The sequence below is a fragment of the Apus apus genome, chromosome 5 (assembly GCF_020740795.1).
Source record: "Apus apus isolate bApuApu2 chromosome 5, bApuApu2.pri.cur, whole genome shotgun sequence".
Lineage (NCBI taxonomy): Eukaryota > Metazoa > Chordata > Aves > Apodiformes > Apodidae > Apus > Apus apus.
In genome coordinates, this window is record NC_067286.1 from 30,548,453 (window position 1) to 30,563,722 (window position 15,270).

The window sequence follows — 15,270 nt, forward strand, 5'->3', positions numbered from 1 at the left end:
CTTGCAAACACAAGTAACTTTATCAGAATCTCCCACTTTTTTTTTTTACTTCCCCCCCCCTCCCCCCCCCCCCCCCCAGTGTTAAACTGCACTTTCAGGATAACTTCTGGGAAGTACTGTAATCTGAGGTTTACTTAATCCATGCATATGTTCTTTTTCTCTTGGCTTCTTTTTCCGTCACCAGATAATGCAAAAATGAATAGCTCTTCCATGTCTATAAATTTGTAGTGGTGCAAGAAAGTACTGGAAATTAAGGTGTTATTTGGTTGCCATGTAAATCTGAAGGAGCATGAGCCTAAAACAGGGGAATGAGGTGACTTTAGCAAAGGTAGTGGAATACTATGTGTGAATTAAGGGGATTTTGTATCGGGTATGTTTTAAAGAGCAGCAAACTTAATCTTAGTCTCTTTGTATCAGGTAGGATTCTGTGTGAGGAGGGATTTAAGTCCAGTTGCTACACAAAGTTTTCATTAAGGTCTGAGAAATTATAACATTTAAGGGTGATACCAGGAAAGGCAACAATAATTTCAAAGGTTAGGTGTTGATTTTAAAGTTTAGAGACACTATCTGGAAAAAAAAAATGTAATGTGCTTTGACAGTAAAGTAATCCTACTTTATTTGGTGCTGTTGGGACCTCAAATGGAGCACTGTGCTAAATTTTGGGCATGGTATTTTGAGAAAGATGTGGCCAAACTAGGAAAAAATTCAGAAGACAGCATGAAGAATGATTAGAGGTCTAGAAAAATGCAAGCCTGAAAGGAAGGGATCCATTTGGTCTACAGAAATAAAAGGTAGGTAGAGATGCAAATCTTAAGATGCATAAAACTATTTTTAATTATTATTACATAAGGTTGTAAAGTTTTATTTGTGCATTGGGAATAGGACAAGGAAATGGTCTTAAATTACAGGAAGATTTTAAAAAGCTACTTGATCTTATGTTTCTCCTTCATACTGTAGTTAATTCACTTATTTCTTCTTTCTGTTGCGGCACTTTCAGAGCTGGTATGATGCAAGCATCTGAACAGGAGAAGGACGGAGAGGTTGTTTGTCAGACAGTTGGTTTTCTGTCAGGTCATCTTCTTTAACCTTCTCACCCTCTGGCTGCATCACCACTGAATTCAATGCAGGAGCACATGGCAAGGGGGAGTAGGATTACATGTAACGTCAGGCTGCACCCTCGGACTAGATATTAGGATAATCTGCCTAATGGCAAGGATAATGAAGCACTGGAATAGGCTGCCTAAGGAGAGTGTGAACTCCACCTCAATGGTGTTTTATCAAGAACAAGCTAGATACACATCTGCTGGTAGTAATTCTGACAGTTTGACTTTTTGCCCATGGGTGGTGTCAACTAAGCGGTCATCTTGTTGAAGTAATGTCTCATCCCACTTTCTGTGATTTGTGCAGCTTCTTGAGCAGATGTGTGCTGCAGCAGCAAAGAAAGCCAACAGGATGCTGGGCTGCATCAACAAGGGCATCACCAGCAGAGATAAAGAATCATCCCACTCTACTCGGTGCTGGTCAGACCACACCTGGAGTATTGCATTCAGTTTTGGTCCCTGCTCTACAAAAAGGATGGACAGGCTGGAGAGGGTCCAGAGAAGGGCCACAAAGTCGATCAGAGGACTGGAGGACCTGCCATATGAGGAGAGGCTGAGAAAACTGGGTTTGTTCAGTCTTGAGAAGAGAAGGCTTTGGGGAGACCTTATGACCATGTTCCAGTACTTACAGGGCAGCTACCAAGAAGATGGAGACTACCTGTTCACAAGGAATCACAGATGATCCTTGAGGTCCCTTCCAGCCTGGCATTCTATGATACATACAAGCAGTAAGATTAATCTTTTAATGTTGTTTAGTCATGTTGCGCACTTGCCACAGAGGTTCTTCAGTGACTGAACCTGGTATATGATGGACAAAGAGGAGTAGCTTAGTCTACAGTCAGTGACGTTAATGCACTTTAAAGCTGCAGTTTTTAAGTCCTGACTGCTGTGATTTTGAAGTGCTTCTGTTTGCACACAAGAGCTCATGAGGAACGCAGATAATGTTCAGGTTTGCTTTTGGCAAGGATGTGTTCTGTCCCTGTTTTAATCATTTTAGGACTAATAACAACTCTCAGACTAGAGGTAAACCACTATTACTGTGAGATAGATAGATTCTTCTTCCAAATTTAATTGTGTGTAAGTTTAGTGAGTACCTATTTAGAAGGTAACCAGATGAGGAAACTTTTGTAGAGAACTAGTCCAAAAGCAGTGCAAAACTAGAATGCTTCGGCTTAGTAACTGGGCAGGCAGGGAACTATTTATGCAGAGATACGTGGCATGCTGTCATCTGGGACATGTTCAGTTACTTAGACTAGGCATAGGCTATCTACAGCGTGTTTGTGCTACTTTAAAACAAACAAAAAAGCCAAAACAAAAGAAGGATCTTTTTCTGGGGAGCCTGTTCTTTTTTTCTTTTCCTTCACCAAATCTTGGGGTACGCAGCATGCGCAGACTATTCTGAAGCAGGCAAATTGTGAAGAAGACACTTCTAGTTCTTCTGCGATCTCCACTTTGGGTCCACAGGACGGAATGCAAAGTGTTTGTCTACTTAAGAATCGATTTCAGGATGACTATCCCAAGATTTTAAATGCAAACTTTCTTTTTGGGTATGTTCTGTTACGTATGTTCTGGGTGGAATTCCTTATCCTGCCCATGTCTCTCCACCACATCAGTCAGAAGGCCCAAAGCATTAATGAAGTATTCCAGTGACTTCGGGCAGGGAAGAAACGTGTTTTTATGTATTTTTCATTGATTTGTGCTTGCAAAAAAAAAAACCAAAAAAACCCAAAAAAAAACACCACAAAATTGCTGCTTTTCTCTACATCAGGAGTAATGTGGGAAGGTGATAACATTTCCAGCCTCTCTGATCACAGGTAACTTATTTAGCCTGACTTCCTGTCTCACTTTGATTTTGAATGTGGTAGCAGGTTTGACCCATAATGAACACTGAAGTGCTTCACTAATTACATCTTTTAAAATGTCGTTCCTTTCTGAAATGGAACTGTAGAATGGCATGATAGGATTCTTAGCTGGGTCACACAAACTTTTACTTTTCAAGTTGTCACTCATGCAGTCCTGAACAAAATCTGCAAACTGTGATGGAGGTGAAGCTGTTTCTACTTTGTAGATGTCAAGCTTACTCTTTCTGACACCATGAACGGAAAAGTTACAAATCCAAGACTTTATGGGGGGTTTCAGTTTCTGGAAAATCTGCATGTGGAGCCCTGGTGGCTAAGGTATTTTCATATGAGGCCATATATCCAGGTTTCCAAGATATGTAGTTAACCTGTTGCTGTTGGTACATGCTCTGTGTCATGTCAAGAACATCCCCTTGCCACACACAGTTATTCTCTTTTGGGGAACATTGTGGAGTTACCACAAGTTGTGCAGTGAGTCCAGTGCTTTTTGAAAAGTATTGAGTGGCTTCTGTTTGTCGTGTTGTGGAATAGCTGTATGTGCACAATAAATGCACTGTAAATTGAAAACGTCTTAATGTGCATTCACTGATTAGCTGCACATAATTAATGCTGTAGGCCTGGAGTTTCCTATAATTCTCAGACTTGTGACTTATACTGCGTAATGTGCGTGGGCTTAGTGTCTGATGAATGATGATTCTTTTCTGCAGAGCATAAAACCTCTATATATTCATATTTTCTCTGCTGTCTCCCCATACATCTGTCCATACATGTGTGCCACCCTCCTTTCTTCCCCCAAATTGTAACTTCTGAGAGTCAGATTTTGGTAGTGGAGACTGCAGTTGCTGTTTGCACCTCTCCTGGTTTCAGTCGCATAAGATTTACCTTTTCTTGGTTGTCTTTGTCTATGACTTATCACTTCTTATTTTCTTTCGTGAGGATGTAGACACTGGTGAAGTGTGTACTACAAATCCTCTTCTGTTGCTGGACACGTTGGTAATTTTTCTTTTTAGTGGAACTGGCCTCAGGTCAGAAGCATTTCTGAAATAGGTGAATTAGAGTTAGAATGGAACACACTTCCAACCCACTTAACATAATTTTATTCAACTCTTCTGTCTCAGTGGGGTATGAAACTGAGGCACTGAAGTTCTCAAAGACAAGTATGCGCAAGACAATACATAGATGGAGAGGGCCAGAATTTTGAGCATTGGAAGTGTTTAAAAGCTCCTGAACTGTGAAACACATGCTGCCACAAAGACAAACACAGATCTCAGACTGCTGTAGTATTGGATATGCGCTAGTGGGGCCCTCTGTGCCAAAGTCTCATGGAGATCTAGGAGTCTGGGAAGAGAGAGACATTTGGATTCAGTAGGAAGAGTTATTTCTAAGCTGGAGGCAGAGGAAATGGGCACTATGGTGTTAAGTTATAAAAAAGAAGGTAGTGGGAACATTTAACACTGTTCAAGACTTTTCTGTGCAGGTTGCAGTTTATCCCACTTCTTCCATACTATCTGTGTGCTTGAAAACACAGTAATGTTTGTTGGTTTTGGGTATCTTCATGATTTTTGTTCATATCTAGACTATGTGGGTAGTAGAAATGAACATGAATTTGCTGTGAAAGAGACACCTAAATGGCTGTGCTATCAGGTGGGAGGACATGTAGACTTACTGCAGTGGTTTTGCAAATTTGTTTGCTCTGATGACAACTAATAACAGTATGTTATTATGTTTTGCCCTGAAATGTCTTTTACAGAAGTCTTGAAAGACAATATATGTAGTTTGAAAGAAGCAATGTTGGTGTTCACCAGCCTTAAATGTTGCTTAAATTGTTTGCCAGGTAGGGATAACATGAAGACCTGGCTGTCCACAGCTTTGGAAAGTAACAACTTAAGTATGACAATCACTTCTTGAATTTGGTCATGTGTTTCTGCAGTTATGTATTTCTGTGTCTCTTTATTACTAGCTCATCTGCAAGAGCTAGGGTGCAAATACAACTTTCCTATTTCTAGACAGAAAAGCATCTGAGCTCCCATCAGTTTAGCTGAACATAAACTACTGTGAGGTTTTTATGGACCATCACATTTGACTCTTACTCCCTGTAGCTATCAAATGCATCACAAATATTTTTATTATGTATTAATTTGCTCTGTAAAGTACAAAATCAGGAGGAAGAATACACAATTTCATGGAGCATGGGTAAGCATAACATGCAGCTGTACTGTCTGTCAAAGTGATTGTCATAAAATCTGTTTGGAAACTTTAAAGGCTGAGAGACTGTTAACTTAAAGAGTATTTTACATAAGTCAACTTCATGGGGAAACTTCTTAATAGCATCATATGATGTGAAAAGTTTGAAGAAATCTGCTTAACAGTAGTCATGAATTCTATTTATGCATTCACCTCCTCTTGAAGTAAACCACAGATTAATTAGTTTCAGTTTCCCTTAGTCTGTTTCATGTATTTTTTCCATCTGGACAGCAGTTCAGAAGGTGCTGAGTTTATTCTTTTGGTTGTACAAAGAAGCAGTAAAATGTTTTAACCCAAATCAGCATGTTTCTAGTGGCACTTTTGACTTGCAACGCCATTCTTTTTCATTTCTTATTAAAAACCAATGCCAATGATATTTTAAGTCTGACTTAAAAAAGCTTTATTCAGGCTTTTACAGACATCTAAAATTGATGTGAGGAGGTCTGTCTAGTACAATAGTATCTATTTTTTTATCTTCCCAATAAACAATAGTTTAATCCAACTGAAGCATGAACAGAGTCAATATTTATTTTATATCTGACTGTTTACCAGATAGAGAAGGAAGCACTTAATACACTTGCACAAAGAACTCTGAACTGAGAACTGTACCTTGGCAAGCAATTAGAAGTACAGCAAACTGTATAGTAGGCTGTAAAGCAAAAGAGTTGAATTTCTTTTCCCCAGTTATTCTCTTAATCAGGAGTTCACCTCAGAAATGTCTGTCTAAATCTTCATAGATCTAGAAGCATGACATTATGGTGCATGCTGAAGACTTCCGAATGCTTCAGTAAAATTGTTTGTGGCCACATGTGAGTCTTGTAGCCAACCTATGCTATGAAGGTTTTGCAAAGACTGCTAGTGGAGTTACAGTTGTTGGTGAAAGGAAAAAATTCCTGTTTCATGAACAGTATGAGTGGTGCTGACAACAAGGAGTTGATGTAGAAGCATTTTACCAACACGCCTATGTTAGTTTGGTATGTAATTCATCTACAGCTTGCCACATCATTTTACATACCACTACAATTCTGAGTCTCCAGGTTGCTGTAGGATGTCACTATCTGTTGGCAGAATGGCAGCTGTTTAATCCAAACTTTTCCTGCTGAATCCTCTGTTTTCATGAATATGAATTGAATACTGGACTGCATGGCATCCTAATGTAAATGTGTGTCTATATATCAAAACTCTTGCAAGGTATATTTTTTTTAAATGCTAATTAGGGTTTCAGCAAAACATTTTCTGAATAACCGAGGAGTTAAATAATTTGTCTGTCAGTTTACATGTGGTTCAGGCAGTAATGCACATTTCCTTTCTTCTAGGAGGGGATGACCGCCGGGTCTTACTTTGGCATATGGAAGAAGCCATCCACTCAAGAGTCAAACCAGTTCAGCTGAAAGGGGAGCATCACTCTAACATCTTCTGCCTAGCTTTCAACAGTGGCAATACAAAAGTGTTCTCTGGAGGTATGGAAGGAAAAGCACCCTGATCTCACTGGAGTTTGCATTGTGAATGCCTTAGAGTAAAAGCCATGAGCAAGGTCCTGCCCCACATGAAGGGTCTTTCCCGTGATCTAAGGATGTGGAAGGTGTCCTTAATCAGCAGGTGACGATTATTTGGGAACAGGGAATTATTTAGCTAGCGCAGCGTTTTCAATTTTATCATACTGCTTCTCCCAAACCCTGGTATAAGTGCATCATGTCTCAACCTATCATGAGAATCCCAGGTCCAGTCTGCCACTAATTGTTTTGCAGACTGTGGGACATGGTCTTTGTTGTTCTCTCATAGCTATACTGAGAGCAGACCCTGCATCCTCTCTGGCATGAAAGCCAGATGCTTGAAAATCACTGCTGCTACTAGCTGATTTTAATGCATGCTTAGATGGCTAATGAAGGGCTGTTGCCATCTATTGGTGGATTGCTTTTTCTCAGACTTCATTTTGGTTCTCATTTCAGTCCTCAATAGATAAGTGTCTGCCTTGTAGAACCGCTGGAACCTTGGGATTCTAATTGGCATTGATATTCTTCATTTTTAAAAATATAAATCCACTTTTTAACAGACAGTTTAATTCAGTCTTAAAACTGGAAAGTGGACATGTTCATATTCTGGGATAATAATACCTAGGATTTAGGTGAATTTCACCACTTCATTTTTGAAGTGTTGAAGTAGGGAAAAAGAATGAATTGAAAAGAAAAAGGCACAAGTATTCCAAAAAGCAGTCAGTGTAGTTTTCTGCTGTATTTCGTTACCTCTATCTGACATGATAATAGAGCGGACAGGAATTTGTATATTTTATCAGTATATCCATGAACAAACAGCTAAACTTATGATATTATGTGACTACTTGGTCGAAGCCCTTCATTACCTTTTTGAATCAACATTTGTCAACTGCAAATCAATGCTATAAGTTGATTCTAAGCACATGTGAATGGCAAAAGCTTTCCATCATTCAACACTTTGTTAAAACTATAAAGTCCTTAAAAAAAAAAAAGGCATGACAAAGCTTAAGGTGGTGTCAAATTTTAAGGATGAAGCGATTCACATATTGTTCTCAGGTGGAGAAAAACCCCAAAAATATCAAATATGCCTGTCTTCTGATTCTGGGGACTGTTGTTAGCTTTATAAGTAAGAAAATAGTTCATGCTGTCTGCAAACGAATGTATCTGCATGAGTGATTCCAATGAAATTTTGGGCTGGAGTCTTTTACTTCAGTTTGAATTCAGACAAATGGAACTTTACATGAATATTCAAGGAATGAGCTGTGCCAGATCTTGCTGGGGCAGCTGAAATGGTATTTTCTCATTTCCAACTCAACCTGTTGCCCATTGGGCCCTGCCATCAGAGGCTACTGTTTTTAAAGGAAGGGCAGCAGAGTGGTTTGAATGTACCTTAACACCTGCATTTAAAGATTGACATGATTGATCATGGTGGATTTTTGCTACGATGCCAGGTTGTATGAGCTCTGACAGCTCATGTACAGACAGACTGGCCATTCTCATCTCTTTTTTCCTCATCTGGTTTCCATAAACACACTGTGCCTCTGCCAGAAATTATTTCCATTGGAGGAGTCAGGAACATTTTCAGCTGCTCCACCAAGATTCACAGAACTGATCTGCAAGGGCTGAGTCTGACTCTTGGATCTCTTTTAAAGAGTCATTTTGCTGTATCACCTAGATCTACCATCTGTTTTATCTCTGTTGATAAAATGGGGATAACTATATTTATTCACTTCACAATGTACTGGGTACTTCTTAAAAGGTCTGAGAGAATTGTGGGTCCCAAGATCTGTTGGTTGTAATTCCCCCCAGTATTGAAGTTGCAGTTGTATTCAAGTAATGGAAGCCAGAATACTTTAAAAACAAACCCAAAACCCACAGGGTGGAAACTAGTACAAGGTGCACAGACTTAATTAATTCTGTAAATAAAGCCTGCCAATGGCTAATCACTTAGGATCTGATGACCTTTCCTTGAAGCAGGTCTTGATAGCAGGGAGAAAAGATTTTCCACTTCAGTACAAATTCGATTGCATCCACGGAATTTCAAAGCTCTTTGCTTTGAAGGAGCGCATGTGTAGCATGCATCACATGTAGCCATTACAAAAATGGAAGACAGGAACTGAGTGGATAGTGTTTTACATGTAATCTCTGAAGAGTAAACTCGTTACCAAAGAAGTTCCCGTCCTTGAAGAGAAAACGAGATACCAAAGAAGTTCCCATCCCTGAAGAATACTGTTGCCCTTCTCTGTTCACACACACTAAGAGTAAAGCAGCATTTGATATTTAAGATCCCCTCTTAGTAAGCTGGGTTGTTTTTAGTTGTTTGGTTGGTTGGTTTTCTTTGGTGCTTGTTTTTTGTTTGTTTGTTTGTTGTTTGTTTTGGGGTTTGATGTTAGGTGCGTGAAAAGCTGAAATAAACCTACAGGGAACTGAATTTTTTCTGCCAAGGCCTGATGTGACAGATGTGGGGTTTAGGCCACCTTAAGTGTGCTTCTCTGTATGTTCTCTGCAGTATTTCATCCTCACAGGTATAATTGAAAGGAATGGCAGAAACTTCTTGTTTTTCTAATGACCATAACTGCCGTTATCAAAATAAGGGAGATTATAAATGGGAGAGCTGCCTATTCAATTACAGCTGAGTTCTTCTCAATGAAGAATGAACTAGCCTGTCTTAAAGTAAAACACTGTATGTGGGAGCCCTCCTGGGCTGAACAGCAGTGACATTTTCTGCAGGGATGCATCCTTACCAGAAGCAACCAAGCAGTTTGTGGTTAGATTTTTGTCACCCACACAAAACAGAGAGAAGCAGTGTTTTTTCCATACACCATGTCCTTTTGTTCTTTCTTTCCCATTTTGGAGCTTGTGATGGAAGGTCAGGTTGGTTCCATGATTTCTAGAGGCATTCTCCTTTTCATACTGTATGAAGACAGAGGAGCAGGAGTGTCTGCTGGAGGACATTTTGTCACTGGAGTAACTACGCTACGTTTTTCACTGGTGAAATACATAGGCACTACAGTAGTTTTAGTAGGTATAACCTTGCCTGCAGTGCATAAGGTGCAGTTTGTATTGCAATTAATGATCAAAGAACACTTATGTATAACTGAATTGTTTATTGTACTGTGGAAAAGATGAGCTACTGCAGTAATCTAAAGCTGGCACAATTTAACTAGGAGCCTATGCAAAAAGAGCAAGTGGATATAGAAAAATCTCACACCTTATTAGTCAAAGAGAAACTTTCTCTAAGTTCTTCTGTTGGGACAGAATACAAATTGAAATGTGCACGGGATAAATGAAAGCTGAGTCAACTGAACATTTAAGTCATAATGTGAAATCTGGCACCTTCCAGTACCGTTGGCTTTGGTGTACACTGAGAAAGCTTCACAACTTGATATCACAACTACAGTGACATACTGAGCATAAAAATGACTTTGTGGGCTTTCTGGTTTTTTTCTTCTAAATTTAATGCAAATATGCATCTCCTTAAGTATTTCTAAAGAGGAGGTGCCAAATTAGATAAGTTAATATTCACTGCAGAGACTAGAAAAAACAGTTCTGTTGCTGTAGCTTGAAATACACTGCATGAGGTAGTACTTTGTAGCTCTGATGCTCTTACTCTGCACACTTCTGGTTAGTTTCCTCTGTGTTCAATGGATGTGATCAAAGAAAACTGACATGATTGTCTGGCTACTTGGTTTGTTTTTTGTTAATATAAAAGGAATTACACTGGCTGTCATGTTCATGCCTTCTCAATGGTTGCAAAACCCTGAATGCTGACAGTGTGAACTGGCAGCATTTGAGCTGGAGCCCAGTACATTTTGCTTACAGCATCTCTTTTCACTTTCCGTTATCTGTTTATGGAGCATCCTCTGAGTAGGAAGAAAGGTGTTCTGCTGCTTCATATAATAATATTTGCTTTATTGCAAATGTTGCAGAATGCAAGCTCGAACTGAGCAAAGAATGATCAGTGGCATGGTTAAGCAGAATTACTTGTTGAGCAGTAGCAGATGGACTGGATTGGTGCACTTGGTCATGACTGGAAGTATCACATGGAACCTTTCACATAACTGAGCACAGGGCTGACCACCTGACAACTGAACTGATCTTCTCTCTGCTTCAGTTTTCTTTTTGAAACAGAAAATTAAAATAAACTGTTGTTTTGGTTTTTTTCACTACAATGCTTTTTAACTGCTGGAATGTGATGTTAAGTGTTTGTCTTTCTCTTCATAGGCAATGATGAGCAAGTTATACTCCACGATGTTGAAAGGTAAATACACAGTTTGTGTTTGCACTGCTTCAGGAGCTTCCTTAACGTTAACTCATTAGAGGCCCTTTTTGTTTTAAATTAATAGTCTGGGAGGAGAGCAGTGTTTTAATCCTGACACGTGTTTTTTATTTATCTAAATTAATACCTGGAATTAAGTATCCCACATCACCCCATTTTTTAAGCACTTGGTTCTGCGTCATCTTGACCTTGGGAAAGAGAGTGTTTATTAAATACATATGCTCTCCTGCAGACAGCATAGTAGGTTCTGAGTAGTTTCAGACCCAGATTATTCTGGCATATATACAAGTATTGTGATACATATGAGCTTTTTGTTTTGTTTTTCAAAAGACTCACCTGGCTTCCATTAAAATAGCTAGTGCTTGGCCTACCTACCTTTTAAAACTCTGGCTGCAGATGCCTTAAATACATCATGTGTAAATGTTGCATTAGAGATGGGGAAAAGTAACTTTGTCTACTATTCTAATGCTTTCTGAGGAATATGTTGTGTTGGTGAGGGTTTTTTTGTTGTTGTGTAGTTTGGCTTTTTCTTTTCTGGGGGGTGTGTAGGCTTTATGCATTATTTTGTTTGGTGGTTTGTTTGGTTTTTTGAGAGGGTTGTTTTTTGTTTTTTTAATCACATGTGAAACTCAACATTTTAGATGCTTGTGTTTGTTATATTCTGGCTTTGCAAGCTTCTGCAAGATCTTTGTCCTTGATAATTTTCTATAATAAACCATTTTTTTGTGCTCTTTCTTGCTTAGAAGATTTAACTTGTCTTTTTGATATGTAATTATCAAATTAGATTGTAATTTGTAATTATATTTTAATGTTTTTGTTACCAGGGTGGAGTTTGCTAAGTCCAGTTGTAATGCATAAATAATTCATTTCTCTAAGGCTGTTAGTGTGATCTTCTGAAAGGAACCTTACTCATGTGACACACTGAATTCTGATTGATTTCTATAGAAAGTTTTTGGTTTTTTGAATGGTAACACTCGATGTATCAACTGCTTTTTCATAATTTTAAATGGCTTTTTCTGTTACTGCTGGTTTTGTCCTGTTTCTGTTAGTGGTCCGTGAAAGAATTAGTAGATCTGTCACTAAAAACATCTATTGTCATGTGAGCAAAACACTGTTTTTCGATGGGATCTCTTAAGTGGAGTTTCCATGAGGTATAGAGATTGTATACGAAGTTTATTCTTTGAAGAAATGAAGGAGTTTTGCCAAAGAAATAAACCAACTGCAGAATCTTCTGTCTTAATACCTTAGCTTTCAGCTTCTCCATGCCACTGTTTATTCCTTTTTAAATGATCTCAAAAGTTGGAAAAAGGATAAAGAACAGACTTTTTTATAGCTGTGGAATGGCTGAAATCTAGGTACTTTCAGGGGACTTATTTTTATTTTGTTCTTTTTTGCTTCCTTTTCGCCATGGAAAAAATATAGGTCTGGTCTATTCTGGAGAACCAAGCTGGCAAGTTGCTCCGTTGTGAGCTTCAACTGAACTTTTGGATGATACAGAAGTCTGTATTAAAGAAGGAACTTCTGTCTTGTTTTCCTTTTTACATTAAGTAGTAAAAATTTAGTCCATAGCTTTAAATATGTTGTTCCCTTTCCCTTCTCCCAAGTTTAATCTAATAGAACTTGATTTCCATTAGTACTTTGCAGTTTCTGAAGTTTTTAATGTGTGGGGTTTTGGTCTGACAGGGTTTTTTTGCCTCCTAGCATGACATCTGAGTCACTCTGCATGGACTTTTTGTTTGTCTTTGGTTGTAAATAAACACAAGGGTCTTCTTATGAAGTTCCATAAACCTTGTCACTAAGTATTGCTAGGTAGATAAAGCTGTAAATACTTTGTTTTTTAAAACAATGTCAAAAGAAGGGAGAATGATAATAGTGTGTGTCTTTTTTCCAGCACAGAGACCTTGGATGTGTTTGCCCATGAGGATGCAGTGTACGGCCTGTCAGTGAGCCCAGTAAATGACAACATCTTTGCCAGTTCATCAGATGATGGCCGGGTTCTTATTTGGGACATCCGAGAGTCTTCCCATGGAGGTGAGATCTCTAGATGGAAAAGGTCATTGATTTAGGAAGAATTTGAGCAGGACAGGGAAAGGACAAGTTATGTTTATCTGGGACAGTCGAGACGGGGAGTGTTGAAGAAGGTGAAAGTGAGGCATAAGTGTTGTGGCTAGTGATAGGCAATCCCTGATCTTTACAGTTCAGTGTTACTGTCTTAAACGGCTTCATGAAGTACCAGTATATTGTGCAGGCTAGAACAGAATTTGGTATGATTAGGTTGTAATTTGAGTAAAGCAGTGGAGGACATTCTTCTTCAATACAATGTCTTGTTAAATTTGAAGTCAATTAGGTATATGGATTTTTTTTTTTCTATAGCCTGGGATAATTTATTAATTGTTTTTTTTTTATGTTTAGAAGGCTGTTATTTTGATTTGAATAATTTTGGAAAATTATTTTGGAAAAGCTTTTTATATACTTGCCTGTGATGCTGAGGTTTGTTCTTACGCATAATGTTTCCTGATTGTGTGGAAACGTAACACCCTTATGTGATAACAGGGAATTTAATTATTACCTCAATCTTTGTTTACTAAACCAAACCTGAATACTTTGATTTATGTAACAAACCTGCAGCTTCTCAAAACACTATAATGTGTTTTTACAGCTGCAGTTTTAAAGCTGAAACATCTTAGTTTAGAGCTGTAGTTAGATAAATTTGAAGAGAAATACTTCAGTAATTGAATTTCAGTATAAGAATACTTCAGTAATACTTCAGTAAATTAAGTTGTGAGTTTACCCCAGCCTAAAGAACATAAAGCTGAGAATTTAAAACCAAGCATTCTGCAGGCGTACGGATTCTGGTTCCCTTCCTTCATAGACAAAATAAACTTTCATCTTTTCTTTGTAAGCTGATGAAATGCAATTACCTCAACTCATAGTTTCTACTGGTGTTACAGGACATTTTTTCGTGGCACTGAGATCCAGCCTGTGTATTTTGTGGCAATTTATAGGTGTTTGTTGTTGGGACAAAGTTGCTGTTAGCTTTTCCCATACCTAGTGAATTGGATAATTTTTCTAAACTGCGATTCTGTCTCTTTTTGACTGGGAAATGCAAGCTGAAACAAGACACTTTATAGTGCCATAAGGGTCTTTTATAGCCACTAGTATCGTGAGGGCTTTATTGAAATGGAGTAAGCAGCATTAGGTTGTTCTTGATTAGCCCCACCAGAATACTTGGGAGTAGATTACTTATTGATGCCCTCCCTGCCCCAGGCATATTGCCTTTGTATAAACAAAAGTTAAATACAGCAGCGTTGCATTTAGTTTTCAGTAGTCTGATTCTTACTGTGAATTCTGATTCTCTTGTGCAGTTGTGATACCCCTTATCTCTTTCCCATCTAGATATTTTACTATAACATTCTGAAAAACAATGCACACAGTCAGTATATCACAGACTTTGATAAAAACATCTGTAATGCCTCTTCTCTAGATCACTCTGAGGAGCTAATTAATCACCTCCCTCTTGTTCAGAAGTCCCTTACTAGCACAGTGAACTGTAGTCTTCCCTGCAGGCAGTGTGTTTTTCCCATGGAAATCCTGCTAATCCCAGCTGCTGGTAGCTAAACTTGATGCTATACCACATGTGAATTTAGTTCCCATTAGATCTATTGCTTTTACCCTGTATAAAAGGTCATCTACTTTATCAAAGAAAGAGATAAAATTAGTATAATGTGACTAATTTACTTTTGGTAAATCCAAATGTCACTTCATCCCCATTCTTCTGTTTTTGTGAAATCCAAGTGATGAGACCAAGCACTGCATCTGGCTTTCAAATTAGAGGTGGTGAAATGCCCATTTATTGGCTTCTCCTGAACTCTACACCATAAAGATCTGTCTGTTAGGACAACTACTTGTTGCTGACGGTGGATGTCAACAGTTGGTGGGACAGCTGCATCTTTGTATCATAAACTAATGTCCAATCTGATCTGAGTTTCTGAAATTGTATGAAATTAAGTTTGTCGTTCTTTGATGTAGTCAAACCTTGCTATTGCTTTTACTGTTGCTGAGACTTTGAATGAGAAGGCTGCACTAGTGAAAACTGAGAGAAGTGTTGGCTGTGATACATTTGGGACTTTTTTGGGTAGTGCCTTTGGTTGTCTGAATTTTTAATGAAGGGCTTTCACATGCTTATATAGGAGTCCTGAGTCAGCATTTACACATGAACCCTGCCAATGTTTACTACAATATAATGCTTGTCATGGGGGTAATCCCCTTGTCTGCAATGGTATTGCTGTGGGAAT

At 38.5% G+C, this 15,270-nt stretch overlaps 1 protein-coding gene across 5 annotated transcripts in view; it reads left to right on the forward strand.

Moving 5' to 3' along the window:
• The window catches only part of DCAF5 (DDB1 and CUL4 associated factor 5), a 76,699-nt gene that overhangs the window by 5,071 nt on the left and 56,358 nt on the right, over nucleotides 1-15,270 (forward strand). For 3 of the 5 annotated variants that reach the window (XM_051621598.1, XM_051621602.1, XM_051621601.1), the window contains exons 2-4: nucleotides 6,520-6,663; nucleotides 10,921-10,957; nucleotides 12,867-13,006. In XM_051621598.1, coding sequence (XP_051477558.1) covers nucleotides 6,520-6,663; nucleotides 10,921-10,957; nucleotides 12,867-13,006 — 321 coding nt within the window. Of the gene's footprint in view, nucleotides 1-86; nucleotides 792-4,271; nucleotides 5,153-6,519; nucleotides 6,664-10,920; nucleotides 10,958-12,866; nucleotides 13,007-15,270 lie in introns of those variants that run through there. The other 2 variants (XM_051621599.1, XM_051621600.1) reach the window with 2 other exon arrangements.